At 35.3% G+C, this 27,769-nt stretch overlaps 1 protein-coding gene across 6 annotated transcripts in view; it reads right to left on the bottom strand.

Annotated features, from left to right (window-relative positions):
* Positions 1 to 27,769, bottom strand: part of ERC1 (ELKS/RAB6-interacting/CAST family member 1) — a 426,664-nt gene that overhangs the window by 286,425 nt on the left and 112,470 nt on the right. For all 6 annotated transcript variants that reach the window (XM_081130861.1, XM_081130858.1, XM_081130859.1 and 3 more), the window contains 2 exons: positions 26,532 to 26,699; positions 3,411 to 3,578 (listed from right to left, as the gene is read on the bottom strand). In XM_081130861.1, coding sequence (XP_080986987.1) covers positions 3,411 to 3,578; positions 26,532 to 26,699 — 336 coding nt within the window. The remainder of the gene's footprint in view (positions 1 to 3,410; positions 3,579 to 26,531; positions 26,700 to 27,769) is intronic.

A 27,769-nucleotide genomic window follows, 5' to 3' on the forward strand; every position in this document is an offset into this window, starting at 1 on the left:
TGACTTCACTCAGATGTGGAATCTAATGAACAAAATGAACTAACAAGCAAAACAGAGACAGACTCATAGACAGGCTGACAGCTGTTGGGAAGGTGGAGGGATTGAGCAAAAAAGAAAGAGAAAGGAAAAGAACTCATTGACAGGGACAACAGTTTGGTAATTGCTGGGAAAAGGGTGGGTGGGGTGAGGTGGAGGAGGGGATACAGGGGATACATGGTGATGAACGGAGACTTGACTTGGGGTAGTGAACACAATATAGTGTACAGGTGATGTGTTGTAGAACTGTGCACCTGAAACCTATATAATTTTGTTAACCAGTGTCACCCCAATAAATTCAATAAAAAATAAAATTGCTTATTATTTTACTTTATACTTTTTGTATCTCTAAAATAATTAAATTATAAAATACAAAAAGATAGTATAAACACATGGTCAACAAGCAAGAATTTGGGAAATATAGCACACATGACCTTTCCTGAAAAAGTATTCAAAGGAATTCTTGGGCAACCAAGAATAAAAATTTAAACCTTGGGAATAATTAAGCTGTGATGCTACAAGACTAGTGATAAACAAGGTCAAGAATGATCAGTGGAAAGAAACAAAAATAAATACTTCACTATATTCAAGATTAACCTGGGAAACTGTGTGAGCTGTTGACTGAACTGTTTCTCTGAATCAGCTGGTACTCTAGTTTTAGAAATTCACAGGGGGCAACCTGAAATCCAGAATCTTCTCAGAATGGAATGTGTGCAAGTCTGAATATATTGTCAAACAAGAAGAGTCTCAAACTTTGGAAAGAGCCAAAATGCCAAAAGAATATGCAGAGCTTTGTCCACATGGGTGTGACAACCTGATAATTATCTAGCAAATTCAGTGAGTTACAAAATTGTCATGGGGATGTAAAGTACAGCATAGCGAATACAGTCAATAATATTATAACTATGTATGGTGCCAGGTGGGTACTAGACTTATTGGGAGAATCACCTCTTCAGTTATATAAATGTCTAACCACTATGCTGTACTATCTGAAACTAATATAATATTGAATGTCAATTGTAATTGGAAAAAATTAATTTTAAAAAGAAAAATAAAAAGTATTGAAACTAAACAGAAGTGGTAGTTACACAACATAGTGAATACACTAAATGCTACTGAACTATATACTTTATAATGATTTATTCTGTTATATATAAATTTCACCTCAATAAAAAGTACATTAAAAAGTTAACTTAAGAAACAATGTTTTAATGCTTATTTCCATCTAATACTCCCAATGAGGAAGTGTTGTAATGGGAAAAGCTGCATTTTGGAGTAAGACTAACCTTGTGTCAAAATCTGAAGCTATCCCTTTAAAAAAAGCTAAACAAATTTGTACAAATTATGTCTGAAATTTGTTTTGAGTTTCTGTTTTGGTGGTAGGAATAGGGAAGCATGGGGGAGAGGATGTCAAGGTGTAAAAGTGTTTCATTAGTGAGTACTGAAATTACCTAATGGGTCAGGACTAACATTTTTTTATTCCTTTAAGAAATGGAAGAAGATAGTTCAGAGTACTTTCATGAAGTAAAGTATATTTCGTGAAAGTTTTAGCTATAGCTTCTAACCATCTATATTACATATGGGTACAGATGAATGTGTATACAAAGTCGCACGTAAAATATATTTCTTACTATGTATCATGGTTTAAAAATTTGGCCCCTCATTTGAGATAGAGCAATCAATATCTAAAAACCACTGCCAAATGAATGGAAGGATTAAACAAGATTATAGATATAAAATGTCTAGAGTAAGTGTTGCCATTCTGTTTTTAGTAACTATGATTATTTCAGGATAATAAGTTTTAATTCTAACTTCTAACCTCTAGTCACAGTTAAAAACTTTTTAAAAATGTTTACCTAGTTAAAAATAAGACATGCATTACTTCCAAACAACTTTTGGGTTCTACCCTATAAACCTGTTACTTGGCAAAACCCACCAACATTACAAAGCATATCCTTTCACCCAGCAATTCTACTTCAAAGAATTTACCTAGAAATATACTCCACATATGTATAAACTAAGCATGTACAATACTTTTTAACTGCAGCATCATTTTAGATAAAAGCAGAAATTTCAAACAAACTAAATTACCACCAGTAGAAACCTTGTTAAGTACATTTTAGTACATACACAAAATGTTGTCAGTCAGTAACAATGAGGAAAAAAGGAAAGGAACAGGCAATAAGGAATGGTAACATCTGTGTTAAAAGAAACCTTTTTGCTCTATATGGGTTATGCATAAAATGTTTCTGGAAGAATACAAAAACAGGTGAACATAAAAAGAGAGAATATATATTTGCCTATGTATATATAGGCTGTTTCTGGAAGAATGTGTAAGAAACAGGTAAGAGGAAGTAAGCAGTTGGGGGGAAAGGGTGAGAAGAAGACACACACACACACATATAGATAGATAGATAGATATGCATAAAAATTTAAAACAAATTAGCATCAACTAACAAAATATATTTAGAGTGATCAAATGTTCATGTTTACTTATAGAAAGTAAATGGAAACCAAACGAATATAATATAGGACAAATATAGGACATGGTCCTCTGTACATAAAAGAAAAGCTGAACTTGAGGTTTAGTAAAGAATTTTATTCCTTGGCTATTGTTAGAGGTTAAAAATAAACTAGGAAAATGTCAAATATTTCTAATGTATCACCTCATGGAGATGAACAACATCTACCAGAGTCCATATAACTGCTACCATAATTAAGCTAATAAAAAAAAAAAAAAAAAGAAAGAAAGAAAAATTATTAGTACTTCTTTTATTCCAGAGTTAGCTTCTTTCTAATAGTGATTAAGGTAAAAAGGAAAGAAATTCTTTCTCTCCTTGACACATGTACTCTATATATTTTTTAATTTATGTTTATTGTTGTAAGTGTTACAGATGTCCCTCTTTTTTCCCCCACTGACCCCCTGCACCCCAGTTCCACCTCCCATGTACACTATATGTTAATTACAGTAGCATGTTTTCTATTCAAAAGTATAATATTAATCGCATAGATGGAGTTGCGACCATCCCAAGTCCATATATAATATTAATTCATGTCATTACATGAATTGGAATTACAGTTCCAATACCGAAGAAGTAGAAGGATGTCTATGTAAACATTCTGGCAATTTACAAGGCACTTTTCAGAAATAACAGCATGCAAAACACTGTTGAAGATACTAATAGTGTTTACCTAAAAACCTTAAAAACTGAATATGCAGAGCAGTTCTAACAACTTACCTATTGCAACAACAGTTTCAATTACTAACCACAAATACATAAACAGAGAAATGAGAAATGTTGCCAATATCAGGTAAACTCAGAGGTATGTATACGTGAGGTCCGCCAGATGAGCTCGGAACACCTGCAGCTTACCTTCTTCTGAAGAACATTCACCTTCCGCTCCTTCACATCCAGCATGTCCTTGAGGTCGTGTATCTCCCCAGCTTGTGTTCCCTTCTCCTCGGCCATGTCCTGAATTTGTTTTGTCTTCTTATTCAGCATAGTTTCCTTCTCTTCCAAACGCAATCGGAGAGCATCAACCTAAGAATGTACGATTTTTCATTAGAATCAAAAAAATACCACTCTAAATATAAGTATTGCTATTTAGAAATTAATCCTGAAATTTTGTGAGCCCTTTTATAAGAAAAATAAAATTTACATCAGTTAAATTACCTCCAGATGACAGCATGATAAGTAGCCTTCTATCAAGGGGACAAAATGGAGAATTGTTATAAAGAGGTTGAGTTTTGCTACTTCAATATAAGTAGCATAATCCAGAACCATGTTTCTCAAACTTTATGTGCATTACAATCACTTGGAGGGTTTAAACAGAATTATTCTGATTCAGCACGGGTGGGGCTCAAGAATTAGTATTTCTAAGTTCCCAAGTGACACTACACTGCTTTAGAAAACCTAATATTAGAAACACACCACAAGCATCACCAAGCATGACACTTGCTGTATCAGATAATACAATCTAGCTATAAAACATGAGTTTTAGGACAAGCCCATAATGTGCTTAGAGAGCTGCATAACACAAAGCAAAGGTCTACTTTCAGACCCCAAGACTAGTCTGCTGAAGTGTGGTATCCAGTTCCCTTTATCCCTGAAGCTGAACAGCTACTGTTAGGTATAACTGTAAAATTACTTGAAATCTAATGATAGCATTATTTTTAAATCTATCCCCAGCAAATTTCATTAAGCACACTCATAGACCAAATTTTTTTTTATTTTTGCTTTTCCAAATTAAAGATTTATAATTCAGCAAATAGTTACATATTTGGTAATAGTAAAAAAAAGACAGGTAGCCTGGCCAGGCGTGGCTCAGCGGTTGAGCATCGACCTAGGATCCAGGCGATTGGGGTTCGATTCCGGTCAGGGCGCATGCCTGGGTTACAGGCTCGATCCCCACTGGGGGGCGTGCAGGAGGCGGCCAATCAATGACTCTCATCATTGATGTTTCTATCTCTCTCTCTCTCTCTCCCTCTCCTTTCCTATCTCTGAAATCAATAAAGATATATTTCAAAAATATATCTAAAAAAAGAGAGGTAGATTTCTTTCATATTAAGATAGTGCTGTTCAACAGGAATATGAGTCATATATGAAAGCCACATACGAAATTTTAAATTTTCTAACAGCGCCCAGCCAGGCGTGGCTTAGCAGTTGAGCATCCACCTAGGATCCAGGAGATCACAGTTCGATTCCCAGTCAGGGCACATGCCCGGGTTGCATGCTCCATCCCCAGTCGGGGGAGTGCAGGAGACAGCTGATCAGTGACAACTTTCTCATCACTGATGTTTCTCTCTCTCTCTCCCCCTCTCCCTTCCTCTCTCTGAAATCAATATTTTTTAATAGCTACATTAAAAAGGAAAAAAGGAACAGGCAAAATTAATTTTAATAATATAATTTATTTAATCTAATATATCTACAATGTTATTTCAAACATGTAATCCATATAAAAAAACTATTAATGAGCTATTTTACATTCTTTGTTTCATGCTAAATCTTCAAAGTCCAATGCATACTATAATTTACATTTATATCACATCTCAGTTTGGACTAGCCATATTTCAAGTTACCAATAAGCACATGTGGCTGGCTGGTGGCAAATCTAAGATATCAAGTATGTTCTATAAAACATCTTTAATCTTGAACTTGTCCTATATTATTTTTGTACCCTAATATGGATTAACCCACAAAGAAAAAAACAATAATATGGGTAATGACTCACATTTACAGTACAGCAAAACTCTCAGGAAAGATCTAGTATTATAACTAAACTATAAGTTATCTAGAACCAATGCTGTGTTTACAGTGGTAGTGACTGCTCAGTAAGTATTACAGAAAATTTCCGAAGTGACTAGTCTCCTTTGCTATAGTTAAGTCATTATGTACTTACAAATTATATCAAACTATACTGGAAAGGAAAATATGTAAAATAACTAGCTTTCACGATGCTAAACTATAATTCTCCCAACCGCTTAAATGCCACCAAGTCAGAAACTGGGGAAGCAATCATTTTAGGTCTCATTTATAATTTTTCACAAATTCTATCAATAAACACTCTTTTACCTCCCATCTGCCTTTATTCTACTTTTATAAATATTACATGGTTAACCATATTATATTCTGGAAAGGTCCACCTAAGAACTTTCATACTCTAAAAATCCTATTTCTGAAACAATTCTTTTCTTTCTTGTATGCCTACTGAATCTACCCTTTGTCCACAAGGTTAACCTCTGATCTATCATACCTATTTTTTTTCATCTCTATTCTGGTTTCACTTGTTTTTCCCCCAGCCTGAGCAATCCTTTCCAACGCAGTCTCACATCATCACCTCTTTTTTTTTTTTTTTAGTCATATTTATCTTACAAATATTTACTCCTGTATTAAACCATTTCCTTCATTCTACCCTCTGACTTCTGAACCTTCCTGCATATGGTCAGGCACAGGCTTGCCAACCATATATACAGCATATTAAAAATCCCCACAATTCTATCCTCAAGCATTGTATTTTCTTCCCTCGAATTCTCCCTGAGGAAAATTTCACTCTCCTATGGCAACCTGGGAAACTGGGACTTGGGACAGCAGGCCCAAGATCTCAAAGCTATAAATAAGTCAGAGAGCAGGAATTTAAGATTAAATGGTCTGTCTCCAGATTCCACCATTTTAACCACTAAGTCTGTATAACACTCTTCCCCTCAGAGCTAGATAAAAAGAGTATATACTATATGACTTCATATATGTAAAATTCTAGAAAATGCAAACTAATTACAGAAATAGAAAGCAGATAAAGGGTTGCATGGGAATGAGGGAGGAAGAAGGGAGAGTAAAGAGTATCGGGGAGTGGCAGGAGAAAGGGAATGCAAAGAGGTACAAGGAAACTTTTAGAACAATATTACCTTGATTGTGGTGTCTGGTTTTACAGATGTATGTGTCAAAAGTTACCAAACGGTACATTTTAAATATAAGCAGTACATTTTATGTCAATACATTTGTGAATTTTTTTAAAGCAAAATTAGAAAGCCTGGTATTGGTATAGGAATAAACCAGTAAACCACTGCAACAGAACTCAGCTACAGACCTACACACATAGGGCCCACACATATATAGAACAGAGGTGACACTGTAATCAGTAATAAAAGGATAGCACATTCAATAAATTGTTTTTAGAACACTGGCTACCCATATTGAGAGCAGGGCGAAAATCCCTAACTCCTATCATTCACAGAAATGAATTCTGGGTGAATTAAAGGTCTATATAAGAGAATCAAATCTTTAGAACTTCTAAAAGGAAATATAAGAAAGTACTTTTAGTTAGCATAATATCCTACAGGTCCTTTTTATGGCCAAGTAGTATTCCATGGTGTAAATAAATATACCATAGCTGTTCTATCCACTCATGTACTGATGGACCCTTGGACTGCTTCCAAATCTTAACTATTGTAAATACTGCAGCGAACATAGGGGTGAAATAAGCCAGTCAAAGAAAGACAAATACCATAGGATTTCATTCATATGTGGAATTTAATGAACAAACCAAACTAAAACAAGCAAAACAGAGACAGACTCACAGATAGAAAGCAGGCAGACAGCTCTGGTTGGGGGTGTGGGGAGTGGAGGGATTAAGCAAAAAGAAAAAGAGAAAGAGCTCATGGACACGAACAACAGTGTGGTGACTGCAGGGGGGAGGGGGGAGGAAAAGGGTATATGGGAAATAAATGGGGATGGGGGAAAAATAAAAGAAAGAGAATACTTTTAGGACATTGAGGCATGAATTGATTTTTTAAAAAGACACAAAAGAGATACATCTTAAAGAAAAACTACTGGAAAACCCAACTATGTTAAAATTTAAAACTTCTGCACATCATGATACTGTAGTTTTAGTGTTTGTTTTATTATTTTATCTAACAGAAATCAGACTGATGGTTGCCAGAGGGGAGGGAGTTTGGAGAACTAGGCCAAAAAGGTGAAAGGATAAACAAGTGCAAATTGATAGTCACAAAATACTCACAGGGATGTAAACTACAGCATAGGGAACATAGTCAATAATATTTTAATAACTATGTAGTGCCAGGTGGATACTTGAAATATCAGAGGGAACACTCTGTAAAGCATATGACTGTCTAACCACTATGCTGTACCCCTGAAACTAATATTGAATGCAAACTGTAACTGGAAAAAATAAAATAAATAAGTAAAATGTGGACATTTTGTGAACTGGCCAAAATTAAATATGACCCAATATTAAACTTAAATTTTCAAAATCTACGACCATTTACAATTGTTCCAAAAACATTAATCACTTAGGTATAAATGTATAAGATCAATCTGTTGAAAATTACAAACTGCTAATGAAAGACATCCAAGAAAATCTAAATGAGTTCTTCCCTTGAATACTATGTGAAATATAAACATGACATGTGTCAGGATAGCAGTCTACTTAAACTTTTCCTTGGGGACAAGGAAACGGAAAAGAATTTTTAGCAGTGATAAAATAATGTGTTTTACTGACAAATAGCAGAAATACAATAAGTCAAGCTCAGTGAATCCAAGAAATGTTATACTAAAAATTTCCAGTTTGGGTACCTGAATTCAGCACTAAAAACCTCACAGCAAGAATTAAAATCCAATGCAAAGCAAAGATGAATTGCATGATTACCACTAAGTTTTCCAATGGTCTTTCTAAAGTCCAAGATAACAAGTCTTTAAGTTTCCCTTGGTTGCTTTTCATGCAATGCAGAATTTAAATGTGCTAGTCCAGAGATCTGAGATAAAACAACCACAAAAAACACTTTGCTACTGCTAGATTAATTGCTCTGAATTCTAAACTGATCTTTCGGTTTGGAGGGAACTAAAATTCATAGTATAATTTTGTGTGAGGTCCATATTTTGCAAACCACAAAAAACATACTCAGGAAAGCACATCAGAGACTAGCAGGACACACAGTCATCACCCTAACACCATTCCTGGCAGGAGAAAGAAGGCCTTGTTTATTCACATCAACTGAGCTACAGGAACAGTGTCCACCCAGCTTGCCAAACATCAAGTTCTGTGGCAAACAGGTTATGCCAAATTCAACAAAAACAGAAGGTTTTTCTCTACAAGATTTTCAATAGACATAAACAGAAAACTGGCTACCTTGCTATGCTGACCTCTCACTTCTGATCATAAAACTATTAATTATCTCAAGCTATCTTAACTTTATTTTTCTTTACATCAATAAATAGATCTGTCTAAATGTAGTAATTACTGCATGGAAACAATGGCTTGTTTCCTGTAATTCCTCTCATGACTTTATGACTTTACCAATACGATTCACTACCTTTCTAATTCACTGACCACATCTTTTCAGTTTTCTTTACTGGATCCTCTGTTGTTTCCCCCTCTTCACATCTCACTTTATACAACATCCTCTGGAGAAACCAATTAAATCCTAAAGCTTTCACCACCAACTCCATGACAGCTTTCAAGTCTTTATTCCTGGCTCAACCAGTTCTAAAAACCAGAGATTCTAACAAAATTTTCGACTTAAACCAAATCTTTTATTGAATATTTAGTTTAGAGTAAGTTTTGAGAAACTTTCCTTTTAAAGGACCTTTGCAAGATCAACAAATGCAGTCAAACATTAAGATAAGTTAAATCTGAGTAGAATCTACTATATTATTTTCTGAACTTTTCCTGTATTTGTCAATATTTGATAAAATTTTTAAAAATTAAATAATCTGCCCTAGCCAGGATGGCTCAGTTGGTTGGGCATTGTCCTGTGAACAAAAAGGTTGCTGGTTCAATTCCCAGTCAGGACACATGCCCAAGTTAAGGGCTCGATCCCCTGTAGGGGGCATGCAGGAGGCAGCTGATCAATGTTCTACTCTCACAATGTTTCCTTTTCTCTCTCCCTCTCCCTTCCTCTCTCTCTAAACGAATTAATAATAAAAAATTTTAATTAAATAATCTATCCCTGGTCAGGTGGTGGCTCAGCTGGTTGGAATGTCATCTCACATACCAAAAAAGGTTGCAGGAACATACCTAGGTTGTGGATTTGATTCCTGGTCAGGGTGCATACAAGAAGCAGCAGATCAATGTTTCTCTCTCACATCAATGTTTCTCTCTACCCCTTTCTCTCTCTCTAAAAATCAATAAACATATCCTTGGATGAGGATTTTTTAAAATTTTAATAATCTAAACTCCAAATTATAAAGCTGAAGAAATCAAAGCCCAAACAAAGTGGCTTGCCCAAGATCACTAAGTATAATTCCTGCAACCACATTTCCCATTGTTCCCATCTAGAAAGGAGGCTGAATGAAGGATGCTGGGCCATGGTGTTGACAACATATACAAGTAAACCTTTTTTTTTTAATTTTTTTTTTTTTAAGTATAGTTAGTATACAATCTTTCATTGGTATATTAGTTTCGGGTGTTCAATATAGTGATTCAACATTTTTATACCTTACAATGTCATCACTCCACTAATTCTAGTAATTATCTCTCACTGTGTAAACTTATCACAATATTATTGACTATATTCCCCTACCCCTTTTTATCCATTCCCCCATACCTTCAAGTAACTAACCCTTTGGTCTCTGTTTCTGAGTATATTTTTGTTTTGTTTTGTTTGTTTTTGATTCACATATAAGTGAAACCATATGGTATTTGTCTTTCTCTTCCTGACTTATTTCACTTAGCATAATACCCTCTAGATCCATCCATGTCTCAAATAGCAAGATATCATTCCTTTTTATTGCTGTGCAATGTTTCATTGTGTGTACAGATATATATATATATCTCACATCTTCTTTATCCATTCATCTATCGATGGACACCTAGGTTGCTTCCATATCTCGGCTATTGTATATAATGCTGCAATAAACATAGAGAAACATTTCTCCAAAGAAGACATACAGATGACCAAGAGACATATGAAAAGATGCTCAACATCACTAATCAGAGAAATGTAAATCAAAACCACAATGGGGTACCACCTCACACAAGTCAGAATGGCTATTATCAAAAAGTCAACAAATAACATGTGTTGGCGAGGATGTGAGAAAAGCGAACCTTTGTGCACTGTTGGTAGGAAAGGAAACTGGTTTGGCCCCTATGGAAACAGTATGGGGATTCCACAAAAAACTAAAAATAGATATACCATATGACCTAGAAATTCCTCTTCTGGGTATTTATCCAAAGAAAACAAGTAAGCCTTTTAAAAAGGCTATTTCAATAGACTACACAGAGCTCTGTTTGAAGCCTCATACCTGACAAAAAGCTGAAGAGCTCAAAGAAATATCAAAAAGGCCATTCCACAGTACAGTTTATTTGTACTTTGTTTACATTAAAAAAAAGAAAAGCTGCAAATTTATAATCTAAAAAACCAATGTCAACATCATCTCCACCCACTTTCCCCTGAAAATTTATAACAGACAAAGACGACACAAATTGGCTATACAGAGTATATACTGTAATAAGCTACATATCCCCAGTGGAAATGTTAATACTCTGTCTCTGCCAATCCAAGAAAGCAGTCTGCCAACCTAGTTCTATCATGACCCCTCTAAGCCAACATATCAGTAATACTTCCTCATTCTGGTATCAGAACAGATCAACTAAGCCTTAAAGCCCTCTCTATGTGAAAACCCTTAGAATCACAGAGAATTTCCACATCGGAAGGACCCTTAAGGTTACCTGATTAAATCTCTCACTTAAAACTTGACTCTCTTCATACAATATCCCTTTTAAGCAGGCTTCTCTAGTGTTTCACTTCCAGTGAAAACCAGGTACACGGTTCCTCTCTAAAGAATGTCCACACTCTGCTTTTAATGGCTAGAGTAAAAAGGCTAACTCTTATCTTGAAATACATTTTTTAGAAGTTTTTCTGCAGTTTTATCCATTGGCCCAAGTATGACCCCTTAGGCCACATTCCCTTCCACTTAACAGCCAACTAGATACATGCAGACTATCATGAACTCCAAAAGGCATTTCTTTCCCAAGCTAACCTTTGAGTGTGTTCCTTACATGTCATGGTGTTAGATGCTTTGAGTCTGAACATACTTAAATGTGCCAATGTCTCTTAAATCACTGTCCAAGAACTCAATATTTTAGGTGTGGTCAAATCACCTCCTTATTTCTAGACACTTCTAAAACAACTTAAGATTGCATAAAGTTTTAAGGGCTTTTTGGGGGGGGAGGGTAGGTGGTAGCCACTATAGAGATACTGAAGGATTACTTAAATAGATTTTTGTTTTGTTTCATTTTGTTTTTTTCCTAGCTCTTGTTAGAAAGGGAGGGATAGAAAACTAAAGATTTTTACAGTCAATCTTTTAAATTTTATCCTGCTTGACTTAGTCCATTATTTTGTTCTTTAAAGATCTTCCAGATTGCTTAATTTCTTATTAACATTCATGTTACATACACCTTGCCCACATTTTTCCCCCCCACCCAAATCATTAATAAAAATGTTTAACAAGAAAGAATCAAGGTTAGAGAAATAGGAGATACAACCAGAAACTTATATGTAGGTTAACATACATCATTAAACACATCTTTTGGGAAAAGTCATTTTATAGTTAAGAAGAAACCAAATTATCATCTTATCTAGCTTACATTTCTTCATCTTATTTGCACTGTTTGCCAATGCCTTAAAGAGGTATAGATCTACCATATCTGCCACATGTTCCTGATCTTCCACACTACAAATCCTTTGAAAGAAGAATTTAAAATGAGTCTGAGATAACCTAGTTGGAGTGGTAACTTTTAGTAATCGCTGCTTCTTCTTCAAGGTTCTCCAATATTCCATTCTAAAAATGTACTTAGAAAAAAAGTAGGTTGTGCATATATGTGGCAATCCCCTTTCTTCCCTTTTTTTGAAAATCAAAATAGCATTTACTCAAAGACAGCCTCAAAAACCACTCTTATCTTCATGATTTCTCAACAACAGATAAGTGATTTTATTTGCAGCTGGGAATTAAACTGTCCTAGCCAAAAGACAAAAAATTTCACAGCACTTCTTAAACTGAGGAGATTGTTGTTAAAATGCAAATTCTGGATACACAATACCATAGGCAGTAAGTACTAATGCTGTAACAGAAAATAAAATTAATCACCCCAAAAATGCAAAGTCTGATTCATAAGATCTAAAGTAGCTCAAGATTTTGTGTTTCTAATAAGCTCTTAGATGAGCCAATAGTGCTTGTCTTTCAATCATACTTTGAGCAGCAAGGTTGTAGATCTCTTGGATGCTGTCTTATATCTATTTTCACACATCTCGGACTTCATTTTCATTTTTCCACTGCTGAAATTATACATCCTACCCTATTCAGTCCTATGATGTTCCTCTTGATGGGAAAGACAAAAACAATCTAGATGTGGAATTTCACATGCTCTATCATCTAGCAACATTATACCAACAAGTAGAAGCAAATGATAAGGTCTTCCTTTCATGATCTTTCTCCAAAAGTCTTTACCTTTATTGGCTAAATTTCCACTGATTTTAGAGTCTGGGTTTCATGGTCCTATTGTTTTTTGATTTTTTTCCTACATGTCACATTAATATCCTCTTTCAATATACTTTCCTGCATCTCAATCCTTCTGATACAGTTTCTCTCTTTTTAGCAGTTCTTTATAAGTAGACTCATGGTTGGAGAACTCTCAGTTTTTGTCAGTCTGAAAAAAAATGTCTTTATTTTATCTCCACTGAAGAATGAGTTTCGCTGGGTAGAGAATTATGAGTTACCAATGTTTTTCACTAAACTTTGAAGATTTTACTCTACCATATTCTTGCTCCTGTTGCTATTGAAAAGCATGCTGTTGGCCTAATTGTTAATCCTTTGTTAGTAAACTTTTTTCTCTGGCAGGTTTTAAGATCGGTTTATCTATGGTTTCATTAGGATGCACACAGATGTGCATATTTTCCTGCTCAAGAATAATCTGCTCCTGAACTGAAGGTCCCTTCCTATCATCAAGTCAGAAATATTCTCAGCAAGTATCTGTTTTAAAATTGCCTTCCATCCCCTCTCTTTTTGAAACTCCCATACATTAAGTTAGATTTCTATTTTCCATAGGCTTCTCTTCAGTAATTTCTATCTTTTTATCTGTCCTATTGCTCTCTGGATAGTATCTCATTAGATCTATCTTCCAACTCACTAACTGTATCTTAAGCTATCTGTAATTTATAGTTTAATTAATATACTGAGTTTTCATTTCAGCTACATATTTCATGTCTAAAATCCTGTTGTGCTCTTTTACAGCCTGCCTAGTATTACTTATAGTGTTTTGTGTTTTAAATCATTCCTTCATGTATTTAATAAAAAATATTTACTGAGTGCTACTATGTACATATATTAAGTCATTTAATCCTTATAACATTCTATGAAGTAGTGTTATTCTTCTCACAGATGAGAAAATTGAAACATAAAAGTATAAGCATGCCCTGGCCGGTGTGGCTCAGTGGTTAGAGAGTCTGCCCACACACCAAAGGGTTGTGGGTTTGATTCTCAGTCAAGGGCATGAACCTGGGTTTCGGGTTCGCTTCTGGCTCCCAATCACGGTGAGTGCCAGAGGCAAACAGTCAATGTGTCTCTCTCACATGGATGTTTCTCTCTCTCTCCCCCTCACCCTGCCCCCTCTTTTCTTCTTTCCCTCTCCCCACCCCCTTTCACTCTCTCTGAAAAAAGCAATGGAAAAATTATCCTCAGGTGAGGATTAATGAAAAAAAAAGTACAAGCTTAATATAACAAGTGGCAAAGCCAAGATTAAAAAACACACTACACTAAACAGTTAGTGCAAACTTCACTACACTGCATCAGCTTTTACTCTCAACAGTCCTGAAACAACATCCCAATAAGTTACATCTGTTCACCGACTCTGGAGAGTGCTCCCATGCTTATTTGTCCATCCGTTAAATTTAGTCATTTAATTTACAGTTTCATTCATTATCCAATGTTCCTAAGGATCTAATCACTCTATTTGTTCTTACTTCCTTTAAAAATTTTATTGAATTTATTAGGGTGACATTGGTTAATAAAATTTTATAGGTTTCAGGTGTACAATTCTGTAAGACATCATTTGCATGTTGTATTGCGTGTTCACCACCCAAAGTCAAGTCACCTACCTTCACCATTTACTCTCCCTTTACTCTCTTCCAACTTTCCCAACCCCCTGAGCTTTTTCTCACTGGTAATCAACTTACTATTGTCTTTGTCTATGAGTTTTGTTTTGCTTAATCCCTTTACCTTTTTCACACAGCCCACCATCCACTTCCCCTGACAGCTGTCAATCTGTTCTGTGTATCTATGAGTCTGTTTCTAACTGTTTATTTTGTTCATTAGATTCCACATATAAGTGAAATCATATGGTAACTGTCTTTCTGACTGGCTTATTTAACTTAGCATAATCTCCAGGTCTATGCATGCTGTCCCGAAAAGGTAAGATTTCCTTTTTCATGGCCAAGTAGTACACTATTATGTAGATGTACCACAGCTTTTTTATCCACTCATCTACTGGATACCTGGGCTGCTTCCAAATTTTGGCTATGGTAAATAATGCTGCAATGAACATAGGGGTGCATATATTCTTTCAAACTAGTGTTTCACATTTCTTTGGGTATATTCCCGGAAGTGGAACTGCTAGGTCATAAGGCAGTTCCATTTTTAATTTTTGGAGGTAACTCCATAGTGTTTTCCACAGTGGCTGCACCAATCTGTATTCCACCAACAGAGAACAAGGATTCCCTTTCTCTACATCCTCACCATCACTTGTTATTTGTTGGTTTATTCATGATAGCCATTCTGACAATTGTGGGATGATATCTCATTGTGCTTTTAATTTGCATCTCTCTGATGATTAGTGAGGTTGAGGATCTTTTCATGTGACTATTGGCATTTCTTTGTCCTCTATGGAGAAGTGTCTATTTAGGTACTTTGTCCATTTTTTCATTGGATTGTTTGTTGGGTATTGAGTTGTTTGAGTTCCTCATAAATTTGGATATTAACCCTTATCAGATATACCATTGGCAAATATGTTCTCCCATTCACTGAGATCTTTTCATTTTGTTGGTTTCCTTAGCTGTGCAGAAACTTTTTAGTTTAATGTAGTCCCATTTGTTTATTTTTTCTTTTGCTTCCCTTGTCAGAGCAAATATATCAGAAAAAATGTTGCTAAAAGAAATATCTAACATTGAACTGCCTGTTTTCTTCTAGGATTTTTAGGGTATTGATTCTTACATTTAAGTCTCTAATCCATTTTGAGTTAAAATGTTTATGGTGTAAGAAGGTGGTCTAGTTTCTTCATATATATGTCCAATTTTCCCAACACCATTTGTTGAACAGTCTGTCTTTACCCCATTGTATGTTCTTGTCTCCTTTGTCAAATATCAATTGACCATATAGGCATGGATTTATTTCTGAACTCTGGATTCTGTTCCATTGGTCTGTATGTCTTTTTTTATGCCAGTACCATGCTCTTTCGACTGCTATGAACTTGGAGTATAGTTAGGTATCAGGTAGCATGATTCCTGCAATTTTGTTTTTCTTTCTCAAGACTGCTGTGGCTATTCAAGGTCTTTTGTGGTTCCATATAAACTTTCTGAATATTTGTTTTAATTCCGTGAAATACACCTGTGGTATCTTGATAGGAATTTTACCCTCTGCAACAGCATGGATGGACATTTTACTAAGTGAAATATGCCAGTCAGAGAAAAACAAGTACCATATGATTTCATTCATATGTGAAATTTAATGAACTGAACTACCAAGCAAAATAGAGACAGGCTCATAGAAAGCAAGCAGAAAACTGGGGATGGGGGATGGAGGACTGAATCAAAAACCAAAAAAAAGAGAGAACTCATGGACAACAGTGTAAGCAGTGTAGTGCTTGCAAGGGTGGGGTGTGGAGGTAGAAGAGGTCATAGAAGGGATAAAGGGTGATGGAAAAAATAAAATTAAAAATAAATTTTTAAAAAATTTGATGGAGTCACTGAAGATATTCTACTTAAGATGTAATACTTTCACTGATTAGAGATTTTCCTTTACAATGAGGTATTTAATCAGTCTGGAGTTCATTGTTTTCTTTCATAAGATGGGTGGTCAACTTTATTATCTGTATAGTATATCTGTTTTCTAACATTTGCTCAGTTCTTCTTCTTTTTAATTTATCTTTATTGTTAAAAGTATTAAAGATGTCCCCTTATTTTTCCCCATTGATCTCCTCCACCCCACATCCACCCTACCCCCAGGCCTTCACCACACTGTTGTCTGTGTCCATGGGTTATGCATATATGCATATAAGTTCTTTGATCTCTCCCTACCCACTCACCCACTCCTGCCTTCCCTCTGAGATTCATCAGTCTATTCCATGCTTCTTTGCCTCTGGATCTATTTTGTTCGTGAATTTCTTTGGTTCATTAGATTCCATATGAGTGAGATCATGTACAACTGAATCGGGAAGAATCAGAAAACCTGAATAAGCTAACAACAATTGATGAAATCAAAGAAAAAAATCAAAAACCTCCCAGCAAACAAAAGTCCTGGTCTGGATGGCCTCACAGGAGAGTCCATCAAGCATTCTACTTCTTATTAGAACAGTCCCTTTAATATTTCTTGATTTCTTGCAATGCTGGCATGGTGGTGATAAACTCCTTTAGCCTTTTTTGTCTGGGAAGCTCTTTATTTCACCATCTATTTGGAATGATAGCCTTGCTGGATAGAGTAGTCTTGATTTCAGATCCTTGCTTTTCATTTCCCTGAAGACTTCATGCCATTCTCTTCTGGCCTGTAGAGTTTCTGATGAGAAGTCAGCTGACAATCTTATGGGAGCTTCTTTGTAGGTAACAAATTGCTTTTCTCTTGCTCTCTTTAAGATTCTCTCTTTGTCTTGAATTTTTGGCATTTTAATTATGATGTGTCTGGCATGGGCCTCTTTGGGTTCTTCTTGCTTGGGACTCTCTGTGCCTCCTGAACATGTGTGGTTTTTCCCGTTAACAGGTTAGGGAAGTTTTCTGCCATTATTTCTTCAAACAGGGTCTGTATCCCTTGCTCACTTTCTTCACCTTCTGGTACTCCTATGATGCAAATACTGTTACATTTCATGTTGTCCCACAGCTCCCTTAAACTGTCCTCCTGTTTTTTAATTGTTTTTTCTTTTTGGATCTGATTGATTTTTTTCTACCCTGTCATCTAATTCACTGATCTGATCCTCAGCTGCCTCTAATCTGCTGTTTATCCCTTCCAATGTATTCTTTATTTCTGCTTTGTCATACTTCATTTCCTATAGTTTCTGTATCTTTTTACATGCTGTTGAGCATCTTTACAATCATTATTCTGAACTCTATATCTAATAGATTGCTTATTTCCATTTAGCTCTTCTGGAGAATTCCTTGTTCTTTAATTTGGTGCTTGTTTTTTTGTCTCCCCATTCTGGCTGCCTGTTTGGGTTTGTTTCTATGTATTAGGTAGATCTGCTAGGACTCCCAGTCTTTTTGGAGGGTCTCTGGTGCAGTCCAATGTCAGACAGTTTGTGACTGGCTTTGGATACTCTTTTTGGAGCTATCAGCACACCACAGCTTGTGGCTCCCTCTGGAGGCTGAGTTTGTTTGGAAAGGACCAAGATCCTTACCAAAATTTGCTTTCCAAGTCCAGAAGCAGATCAGGCAAAGACTCATAGCACCCAGAGGTCCACCTCTGGCTGCAGGCTCACTGTTCTTAAGTCTCTTAATGTGGCTCAGGCTGTAAATCTCAGCAAGGTGTAAACTCCACAAGGTGGGGCAAGAGGTTTTCCAACAGGGTGGGGCAATTGCTTCTCCCCCCCCCCTCCCCAGGCAAAAGCTGCATGGTAAAGGTCTACCTGAAAAAGATGTCCTTTGCAATATGGAGGAATGACTCAGCACAGGAATCCAGATGGTTGCCCTCTAAGCTCTATCCTCAGAGCCAGCACCCCTAGATTTTCCTCACACAGGTATAGCCCATTCTGCCCTCCCTCTGCTGGAACTCAAGGTGAGTGTTTGCACACAAAATTTTGTGTGTCAGCCCTTTAAGAGGGCTCCTGCATTACTAGGCGTCCCTGGCAGACAGAAACCCTGCTGCTTTTCATAGCCAGCTGTCATGTGGGTAGCTTTCTCAGTTCTGGTGCTCTGAGCCCAGCTTGGGGTTTAGACCCCAGAGTTCTCAGTGGGAACCCCCCACAGCTGAGATGCCCCTCCGGAACTCTAGCTGCTGTCTGTGGGAGGTAGGCCAACCCTCTCACACTTCTACATTTCCTCTAGTCTCTATTCATCCTCCACTTTAGGTCCTTGGTTATAAGGGTTTTCTCCAACTAGTCTTCAGTTGATTATTTAGGATGGTTTTCCTATATTTTAGTTGTAATTCCAGTTTGGTCCTGGGAGAGTGTCAGTATAGCCTCCATTTAATCTGCCCTAGACTGAACCATGAATAATTGGAATACCTAAATAGACTAATCAATAATAAGGAAATTGAAACATTAATCAAAAACTTCCCAAAAAAAAAAGCCCATGACAAGATGGCTTCATGATGAATTCCACTAAATGTTCAAACTCTTCCATGCTACAGGTGAATATCTCTGATGAACACAGATGCAAAAATCCTAAACAAAATACTAGCAAACAGAATATAACAATACATCAGAAAGATAATACATCACCATCAAGTGGGGTCTATTCCAGGGATGCAAGAATGATTTAACATCCACAAATCAATCAATGTGATACACCACATTAACAATATAAAAGATAAAAAAATCCTATCATCATATCAATATATGCAGAAAAAGCATCACAAGTTACAACATCCATTTGTGATTTGTGATTTTTTTAAAAACACTCAATAAAATGGGTATAGAAAAAAGTACCTCAAGTTAATAAGTCCACATATGCTTAATCTTCAGTTAATATCATACTCAGTGGTGAAAAACTGAAAGCTTTTCTTCTAAAATTAGGAACAAGACAAAGATACACACTCTCACCACTGTTATTCAACATAGTACTGTAAGTTCTAGCCAGAGAAATTAGGCACAAAAAAGAAATAAAATGCATCCAAAAGGAATGAAGGAGTAAAACTGTTATTTGCAGATGACATGACTCTATATAAAGAAAACCCTAAAGATTCCACACCAAGACTATAGAAACAATAAACAAATAGTCAAGTTGCAGAATAAAAAAATCAATACATAAAAATCTGTTGCATTCTTATATACTATAACAGAAATATTAGAAAGAGAAATAAAGAAAACAAGCCCAATTACAATTGTAACCAAAAGGGTAAAATACCTAGAAATAAACTTAACAAGAGGTGAAGGACCTATACACTGGAAACTACAAGGCATTGTTGAAAGAAAATGAAGAAACAAAAAAAATGGAAAGATATTCCATCTCATGGGCTGGAAGAATTAACATTGTTAAAAAAGCCATATTACCTAAAGCAATATACAGATTTAATCCAATGCCCATCAAAATCCCAGTGTGATTTTTCACGGAGAAAGAACAAAACCCCTCGAATTTATGTGGAACCACAAAAGACCCTGAATAGCCGAAGCAGCAATTTTGAAAGGGGGAGGGGAGACGAAAGCTGGAGGTATCACATTCCTTGACTTCCAACTATACTACAAAGCTACAATGATCAAAACTGTATGGTATTGGCAGAAAAATAGACACACTGACCAATGGAACAGAACTGAGAGCCCCAAAATAAACCCATACATATATGAGCAACTACTTTTCAACAACGGAACCAAGAACATACAATGGAGAAAAGAAAGTTTCTTCAATAAATAGTGCTGGGAAAACTGGAAAGCTACATGGAAAAGAATGAACCTAGACTGCTAACTACACTGCTCAAAATGAATTAAGGACTTAAATATAAAACCTGAAACAATACAATACATAGAAGAAAACATAGGCACTAAACTTATGGATCTTGGTCTTAGAAAGGTTTTTGTGAGCTTGACCCCAAAAGCAAGGGAAGTAAAAGAAAAAGATAAATGAACGGGACTACATCAATCTAAAATGTTTTGAGACAGCAAAGGAAACCATCGACAAAACAAAAAGGCAAACAACCAAATGGGAGTAGATATTTATAAATGATACCTCTAATAAGGGGCTAATATCCAAAATATATAAAGAACTCAGACAACTCAACAACAAAAATACAAACAACCCTACTAAAAACTGGGCAGAGGACCTGAATAGGCAATTCTTCAAGGAAGACATACAGAAAGCCAATATATATATGAAAAAATGCTTATCTTTGCTAGCTACAACAGAAATGCAAATCAAAACCACAAGATACCACCTCACCCCTGTTAGAATGGTTATCAATATGACAAAATATAACAAGTGTTGGAGAGGATGTGGAGAAAAGAGAACCTTTGTATACTGAATGGGAATGTAAACTGGTGCAGCAACTAAGGAAAACAGTATGGAGGTTCCTAGAAAAAATGAACAAAGCTACCTTATAACCCAGCAATCCCTCTTCTGGTTATCTACCCGAACAATTTGAAAACACTTATTCATAAAGATATATGTACCCCTATGTTCAGTGCAACACTATTCACAATAGCCAAGATGCTGAAACAACCTAAGTGTCCTTCAACAGATAACTGGATAAAGAAGATGTGGTATATATATACAATGGAATGCTACACGGCCATAGGAAAAGATGAAATATTGGTATTTGTGACAACACGGATGGATCTTTTAGAGTATTATGCTAAGTGAAATAAATCAGGTGGAAGAAGACAAGAACTATCTGATTTCACTCATATGTGGGATATAAAACAAAAAGCAGCAAGTGAACAAACACACAAACAAAAAAACAGATTCATAGATACAGACAACCGAATAGTGGTTACCAGAGGGAAGGGGGTAGAGGAAGGATGAAGAGGGTAAAGGGGGTCAAATACAAGGTGACTGAAAGAGACTAGACTTTGGGTGGGGAGCAAACAATAGAGTATATAGGTGTCATATTATAAAGGTGTACACCTGAAATTTACATAATGTTATTAACTAATGTTGCCCCAATAACTTTAATTAAGAAAATTAGTTCCAACTGAAACCGGCTTTAGTTATAACCCATAGATTTTCTTTTACTTTCTATTCTATATATTTCTATATGTAATGCTTTCACTGTCATTCATCATTCACTTCTAAAATTTTTATATTTCTCCTTTAATCCAAGGGTCATTCAGTAGTACATTTTCAGATTCCAAATTTATTTTGGTTTTCTGTTATAATTCTTTATTATTGACTTCTAATTTTGCTGCATTAGGGATCAGAGAACACAGTCCACGTGACTTTGATTTTTGGGAATGTTGTCGCTTCCTCTTTGGCCTAGTACATGATTGATTTTTATGACTTCCATAAGCTCTTAAAAAGATTGCTTATTCTCTATTTGCCAGTGCAAGATTCTATATATACCTGTTGATTTGAGCTTATTAATGTTATTGAAATTTTCTAAATTGTTGTTTACCTTTGTTTGATCAAATTCTGAAAGGAACATGTTCAAATGCTCAACTGCAGTTATTGATTTATCTGTCTCTCCCCATTGTTGTTTTACACACTTGAAGGCATATTGCTAAGATGTATAAATGTTCACAATCATATTTTCTTGATCTATTGCTCCTTTTTTCAGTATATAACACTGCTCTGTGTGCTTTATAACGTCTCTGCCTTAAAAATAACTTAATTAGCCCCAGCCGGTTTGGCTCAGTGGTCAGAGCATCGTCCCATGTACCAGGAAGTTACCAATTCGATTCCCAGTCAGGGCACAGGCCCAGTTACGGGCTCAGTGCCTAGTAGGGGGTGTGTGGGAGGCAGTTAATCAATAGTGTCTCTCTCTCATGGTTGTTTCTCTCTGCCTTCCTCTCTCTGAAATCAATAAAAACATATTTAAAAAAATAAATAATTAGTGTTAAAATGAAGTGGATTTGGGGAGTCATATTTTCCTGGTATACCATTTATTTTTTTAATAAATACCATTTATTACCATTTTATTTTTAATTTGGCTGTCTTTTTTTTGGTCTTATTTTAACTCTACTGACAATATATATCTATACCATATTTTTCAGCCCAACTGAGATTTTGTATTGACCTAAGATTAACTTGTTTGCATTTATTGCTGTTCCCGTTATTCATAATTATTTCAGCCAAATTTTTTCATGGTGTCTACCCACCATCTTTTCCCCCAATTCTTTTCTATTCTCAACTGGATAACCTGCATTTTATACTGATGGCCTAAAACATGTACATTTCATTTCTGTTCTCTTAGTGTACTAACAGCTGTACTTACACTTATATTTTCTGTCAATTTCTTAAGCCTATCATGATCTACATCTCCCTAAACAAGACAATGCCCCATCACCACTGTGAGTGATGTCAACTCACCATTTGAAGGGGGGAAATGATGGTGGCAGGAAATAAGCCTGCCAGAGCCTCTGGTATAATGATCAGCACCTCTGCTCTGCAAAAGCTCTTTTTCTACAGCTATCCTTCAGCTCAGGTATAGAGGAGATGTGGAGGGAGGAGGGAGCATTCAAAAGCTGGTCACTTAATCTTCACAAGTTGGCCTGAAAAGCACACCAATGTTACCCTGTACCACCTGCCCCCAACGCTACCCCGTAACTCTTATGGGGCTATGCACTCTTCACAGTGGTGGTGGGGCAGAACAATATGAGAAACAGTCACCTGAAAAGTATCCCAAACTAGTTCATGCACCGAGAAACAGAATGACAGCCGTCAGAAGGGTGGGGATTGGGGACCAGGTGAAAAAGGTGAAGGGATTAAGAAAAAAACACACAAAAAAACAAAAAACTAATAGACACAGACAACAGTATGGAAAGGAGAGTGGGGATGGTAGAAGAGGGTAAAGAGATGATAAATGACAGAAGACGTGACTTTGGATGGTGAACACACAATACAATATACAGATGATGTATTATAGAAGTATACAACTGAAAGCTATATAATTTTAATAACCAAAGTCACACCAATAAGTTCAATAAAAATATAAAATAATTTTAAATTTTTTTCAAAAAAAATATTTAGGAACAAGAAAGTGAGCATAAAATCGAAAAATTCCAGAAAACATTTTAACCAATACTCAAAGTCCCTGGGTTACTAGTGAGACTGGTCCTAAGTGCCAATCAAAAGTAATGTGCTAATAAAACACATTACATAATTCTTAACTGCAAAGCAAGAAAAATACCAATACTCTCAAGAGTAAATAAAACAATAGAGATCAAATTAAATAAAATTATTTGTAAACTCTAAGGTGTGTTTTTTCTCATTTTTAAGCCACTGATATTTAATATTTACCTCCAAATTCAGATGAGACCTACACAATTATACATCTTACATCTACTTTAGCCATATTAACCTTAGGCAGTTGGTATTATTATTATTCTCACTTACAGATGAGGACATGGAGTATTAAAGAGGTAAAACAACTCATCCAAGGTCACATAACTAATAAATATAGAGGGTTGTGTTTCAATCCTAGGTCTGACACTGAAGCCATGCTTTTGACCACCATGTCACTAAATTCAGACTACCTCTGTGAAGGTCAACAGATTAAAAGAGATGTTCATAAAAAGGAGCAATTCTATAGATACTGTATACTGCACATTGCTAAACAGGAGAGGGCCTCATTCCCTGGACCCTGAACAGGAAAAGAAAATTAGATCTTTTCCAATATCCCTTTTTTCCTTAAAGAATTTTGAAATTTTAAAAACTCCTTGATCCATGTTCTTTTTCATATGTGCTGAATTTAGTGATTTGAGAGTTAAATCAAAGTCTAGGATAGTTGCAGAGAGAAAGACAAAATTAATTCATATCAAATTACAGAAAGATATGAATTTTCAGAATTGATTCAAACTACCTATTATGGGCTCTAATATGAGAATGTTGCTTTGGAAAAAGTGACTCTTATCAAGTGTCACCAGATTAATTTAAGGGGAAAAAAGCAAATGCCAATAAGCAGGTATATTACATTCATATAATCATCCCAAATTCAAAGGAAAGTTAGCTATACAGTGTTATATTTTAGGATGAGACAGATATATTTGAGCAGTTGTCCTAGTAACTTATGAGGTAATCACTGAAATTCAGTTACTCCCATAATAGTTAAAAACAAATATAAAAACCATTCAAGAATGACCACAAATATAGTCTTTATTCTCTGTGCTACAGGAAACCAATCACAAGCCCATCTGTGTGAGACCTAGTTAATAAAAACATTGTTTGAGAGTGATACAAAGAGAAGGATGGATTGCCAAGAGGAAAGAGTCATTTATTAGACTGTGACAAGCTTTTAAATGTTTGCATTATCATTAACCAACTGCCTGGTTCTCTGTTTCATACACCTGCCACCTCTATCCAAAGTTATCACAGGAGTAAACTTGGGAGCAGCCTCATGTCTAAAACACTCACACCCTCTTCTGACCCTTTTGAGTACTGCATACACACCAGCTGCTGAAGTAAAAAACTAATAAAGCCATAAATTAGTAACCTCTGCAAGTAATATTTTCCAGATAACTTTATATTTGAAATTCCCTAAATAAATCTAAATTTAGCTTAATAAAATATGAAAGAGCAGATCTTCTATATAAAATTTATGCTCATGAAAAGAAAACCAACCATGTTCTCATAACATTTTAAAAGTTATATATTAGCTGATTTTATTACAAAAATTACCATGATGACAATAACTAACATACAAAGACCTTACTGTGTGTGGCAGGCACTGGGTATGAATAAACTAGTTTGATCCTAACAACAACCTTATAAGGTAGGGACTCATCTTACAAATGTGTAAAGTGAGGAACAGTGAAGTTAAACAACATGCCCAGGATCATGCACCTGGGTGGTAAGTGGTAAGGCTAAAAGTTCAAACTCAGTAACTGTGACTCTTACTAACTATGAGACTTATTTATACCCAAAATATCTCTCTAAGGTAGAATGGCGTTGATATGATAATAAAATGAAACATTAAAATTTTATTAAAAATTTAAGATGTAAGGAAAATTACAAACAAGTCATTCAAATCTCTCATTTTCAAAAAAGTCCCAAATGGTACAAAAATATTACATGAAATAGTTTTGGTCATTTTCACAATCCTCCTCCCTTGAAGATTCTGATCTTCTGGGTGTCTATGATATAGTTTTTATGCATTCTTTTTACTCCCCATTCCTTTTTTCCATAAAATATGCCCTTATTTATCTATGATCTGGTTCTTTAAAAGAAAAGGAAAAACTAATCCACACTGTATGCTTTATTTTTCTTCTATAAAGCAGAACTATTTACCTATTCCTACCTAAATTCCCTATTTCACTGAGACCTTTTAAAAATATTTGCATTAAGATAGGAAGTCCAAGTAGCATCATCAATTCCTTCTCATTGCAAATATGATATTCTCATCTGCCTGGAAATATTTCAAGTATTCCTACCTAAAACCAGGGCTGACAGACTAGATAATCTAAGATTTCTAAAAATACTAACTTTATTTTCAAACAGGATATAAAGGCACAGTATCTAATGATCTGTAGTTCAAAACAAGATGTATCTAGAACATTTCTAGATTCCACTTTTGCCTATTTAATGCTATTTACAATATCAGAAATTAAGAACACTTAATAATCCAAACACAGGATTATTTTAACCAAGCTCACTGCCATTCATGACCAGAAGATTCACCATGGTTAAGAACAAAAACTTCATTCAGGTTTCTTTTTTACAACTATGTTTTCAATTCATGTTAAGGTACACTGAGAGAAAGTCCAACGTATTAAAAACATATAAACTGCACCAGTTCAAATATATTAGATCCAAAAACAAAATGGTTATATTTTAGTACAATAACTGATCATATTGCTAAAGAATTAATCATAATATTATTCTTATCTCCCAAATCTAAGCATAACAAAAAGAGCACAGGTAATAATACATATGAAAAGGTGCCAAGTAATCAACTCCTTGCAAATCCCAGGACTATTTTTACCTCTGTCTGCAGGATGGCAGCTCTTTGTTCTTTAGCAGTCAAGGACTCCTTCAGCACTTCAATGTGTTGCTTACTGTCCGAGAACTGGTTCGTCAGTGTTTCTAGCTTTGTCTGTAGAGCTAGTAGTTCTGTGTCCTTTCTGGAGAGCTCCTGCTTCACCTGACCAATCTATAGAGAAAAACAAAACATGGTGAGGAAAAACGAAACACCCACCTCCGATCTGGATCTTTGACAAAGCTAAATCACTAAATATGAAACTAAAGCAGCATTAATCATTAATTTTATGACAGGACATAATTCATCTCTTTGCATCACCCAATCATAGACAACCACCCCTGCCACCACCAAAAAAAGCCCCACAAAGCTTATTAGACTAATAGGGAAATTTCCAGTTTTCATTTATTGTGTCTTTTAAACATTTTTTTAAATCCCTTAGAAAAGGAATGGAAGGAGAAAAATCCCAATAAATTAGATTGCTATAATACAGTAGTAAGAATATAAACAACACTGTTCTGATAAAATTTTTCATTTTGTGAAGTCAGACCTTTTCAGAACATAGAGCAGAATTAGTGTAGATGTATAATTCAGAAGGAAAAAAGAAACCTCCTAGTATTGCTATTTAAATTTAAATTCAAAAGCTGTCACTGCTGTATTTTTTATTTTTTCATTAAGATTTTTCTCATTCTCAAACAAAAGTTCACATAGAATTCCTATCTTAAAAGCCACTTTGTATTGTAAGACATTATAAATATGTGCTTTCTAAAACTTTATAATTTTGATGAATTGAGAGTATTGACCTAAAAAGATTCCACTTACAAAATTAGATCACCTACAACATGTCATTCCAACTAAATGTAATGCATAACATTCCAACTAAACAGAGAATGCATAAATCTCATTCTGTAAGAATCTACATGTGTAATTTGACAGAGTAATTAATCCATAAGTCAATAGGTGTCATTCATTTTCCTATAAGTTTTTCTCATCTTAACTTAGAAAACATTTACTTCTAACATCTCCTTTGCATTTCTGTGTTTCTAAAAATTTCCTAAATAGTCTTTTATTCTAAATGTAAGTCAAAGTAACAGAAATCAGATCTGCTTTTACATTATGTCTACTGCCTAGGAAGGTAACTGTGCACTGAAAGATGGATTAATTATTGTAAGTAGAAATATGACAAGAAGTCAGAAATTTCAGTATCACTGATGAAACAAAAAGTACTTTTTATTTTTTTAATT

This window comes from Miniopterus schreibersii (genome assembly GCF_964146895.1).
Source record: "Miniopterus schreibersii genome assembly, chromosome: 2".
Taxonomy (NCBI): Eukaryota; Metazoa; Chordata; class Mammalia; order Chiroptera; family Miniopteridae; genus Miniopterus; species Miniopterus schreibersii.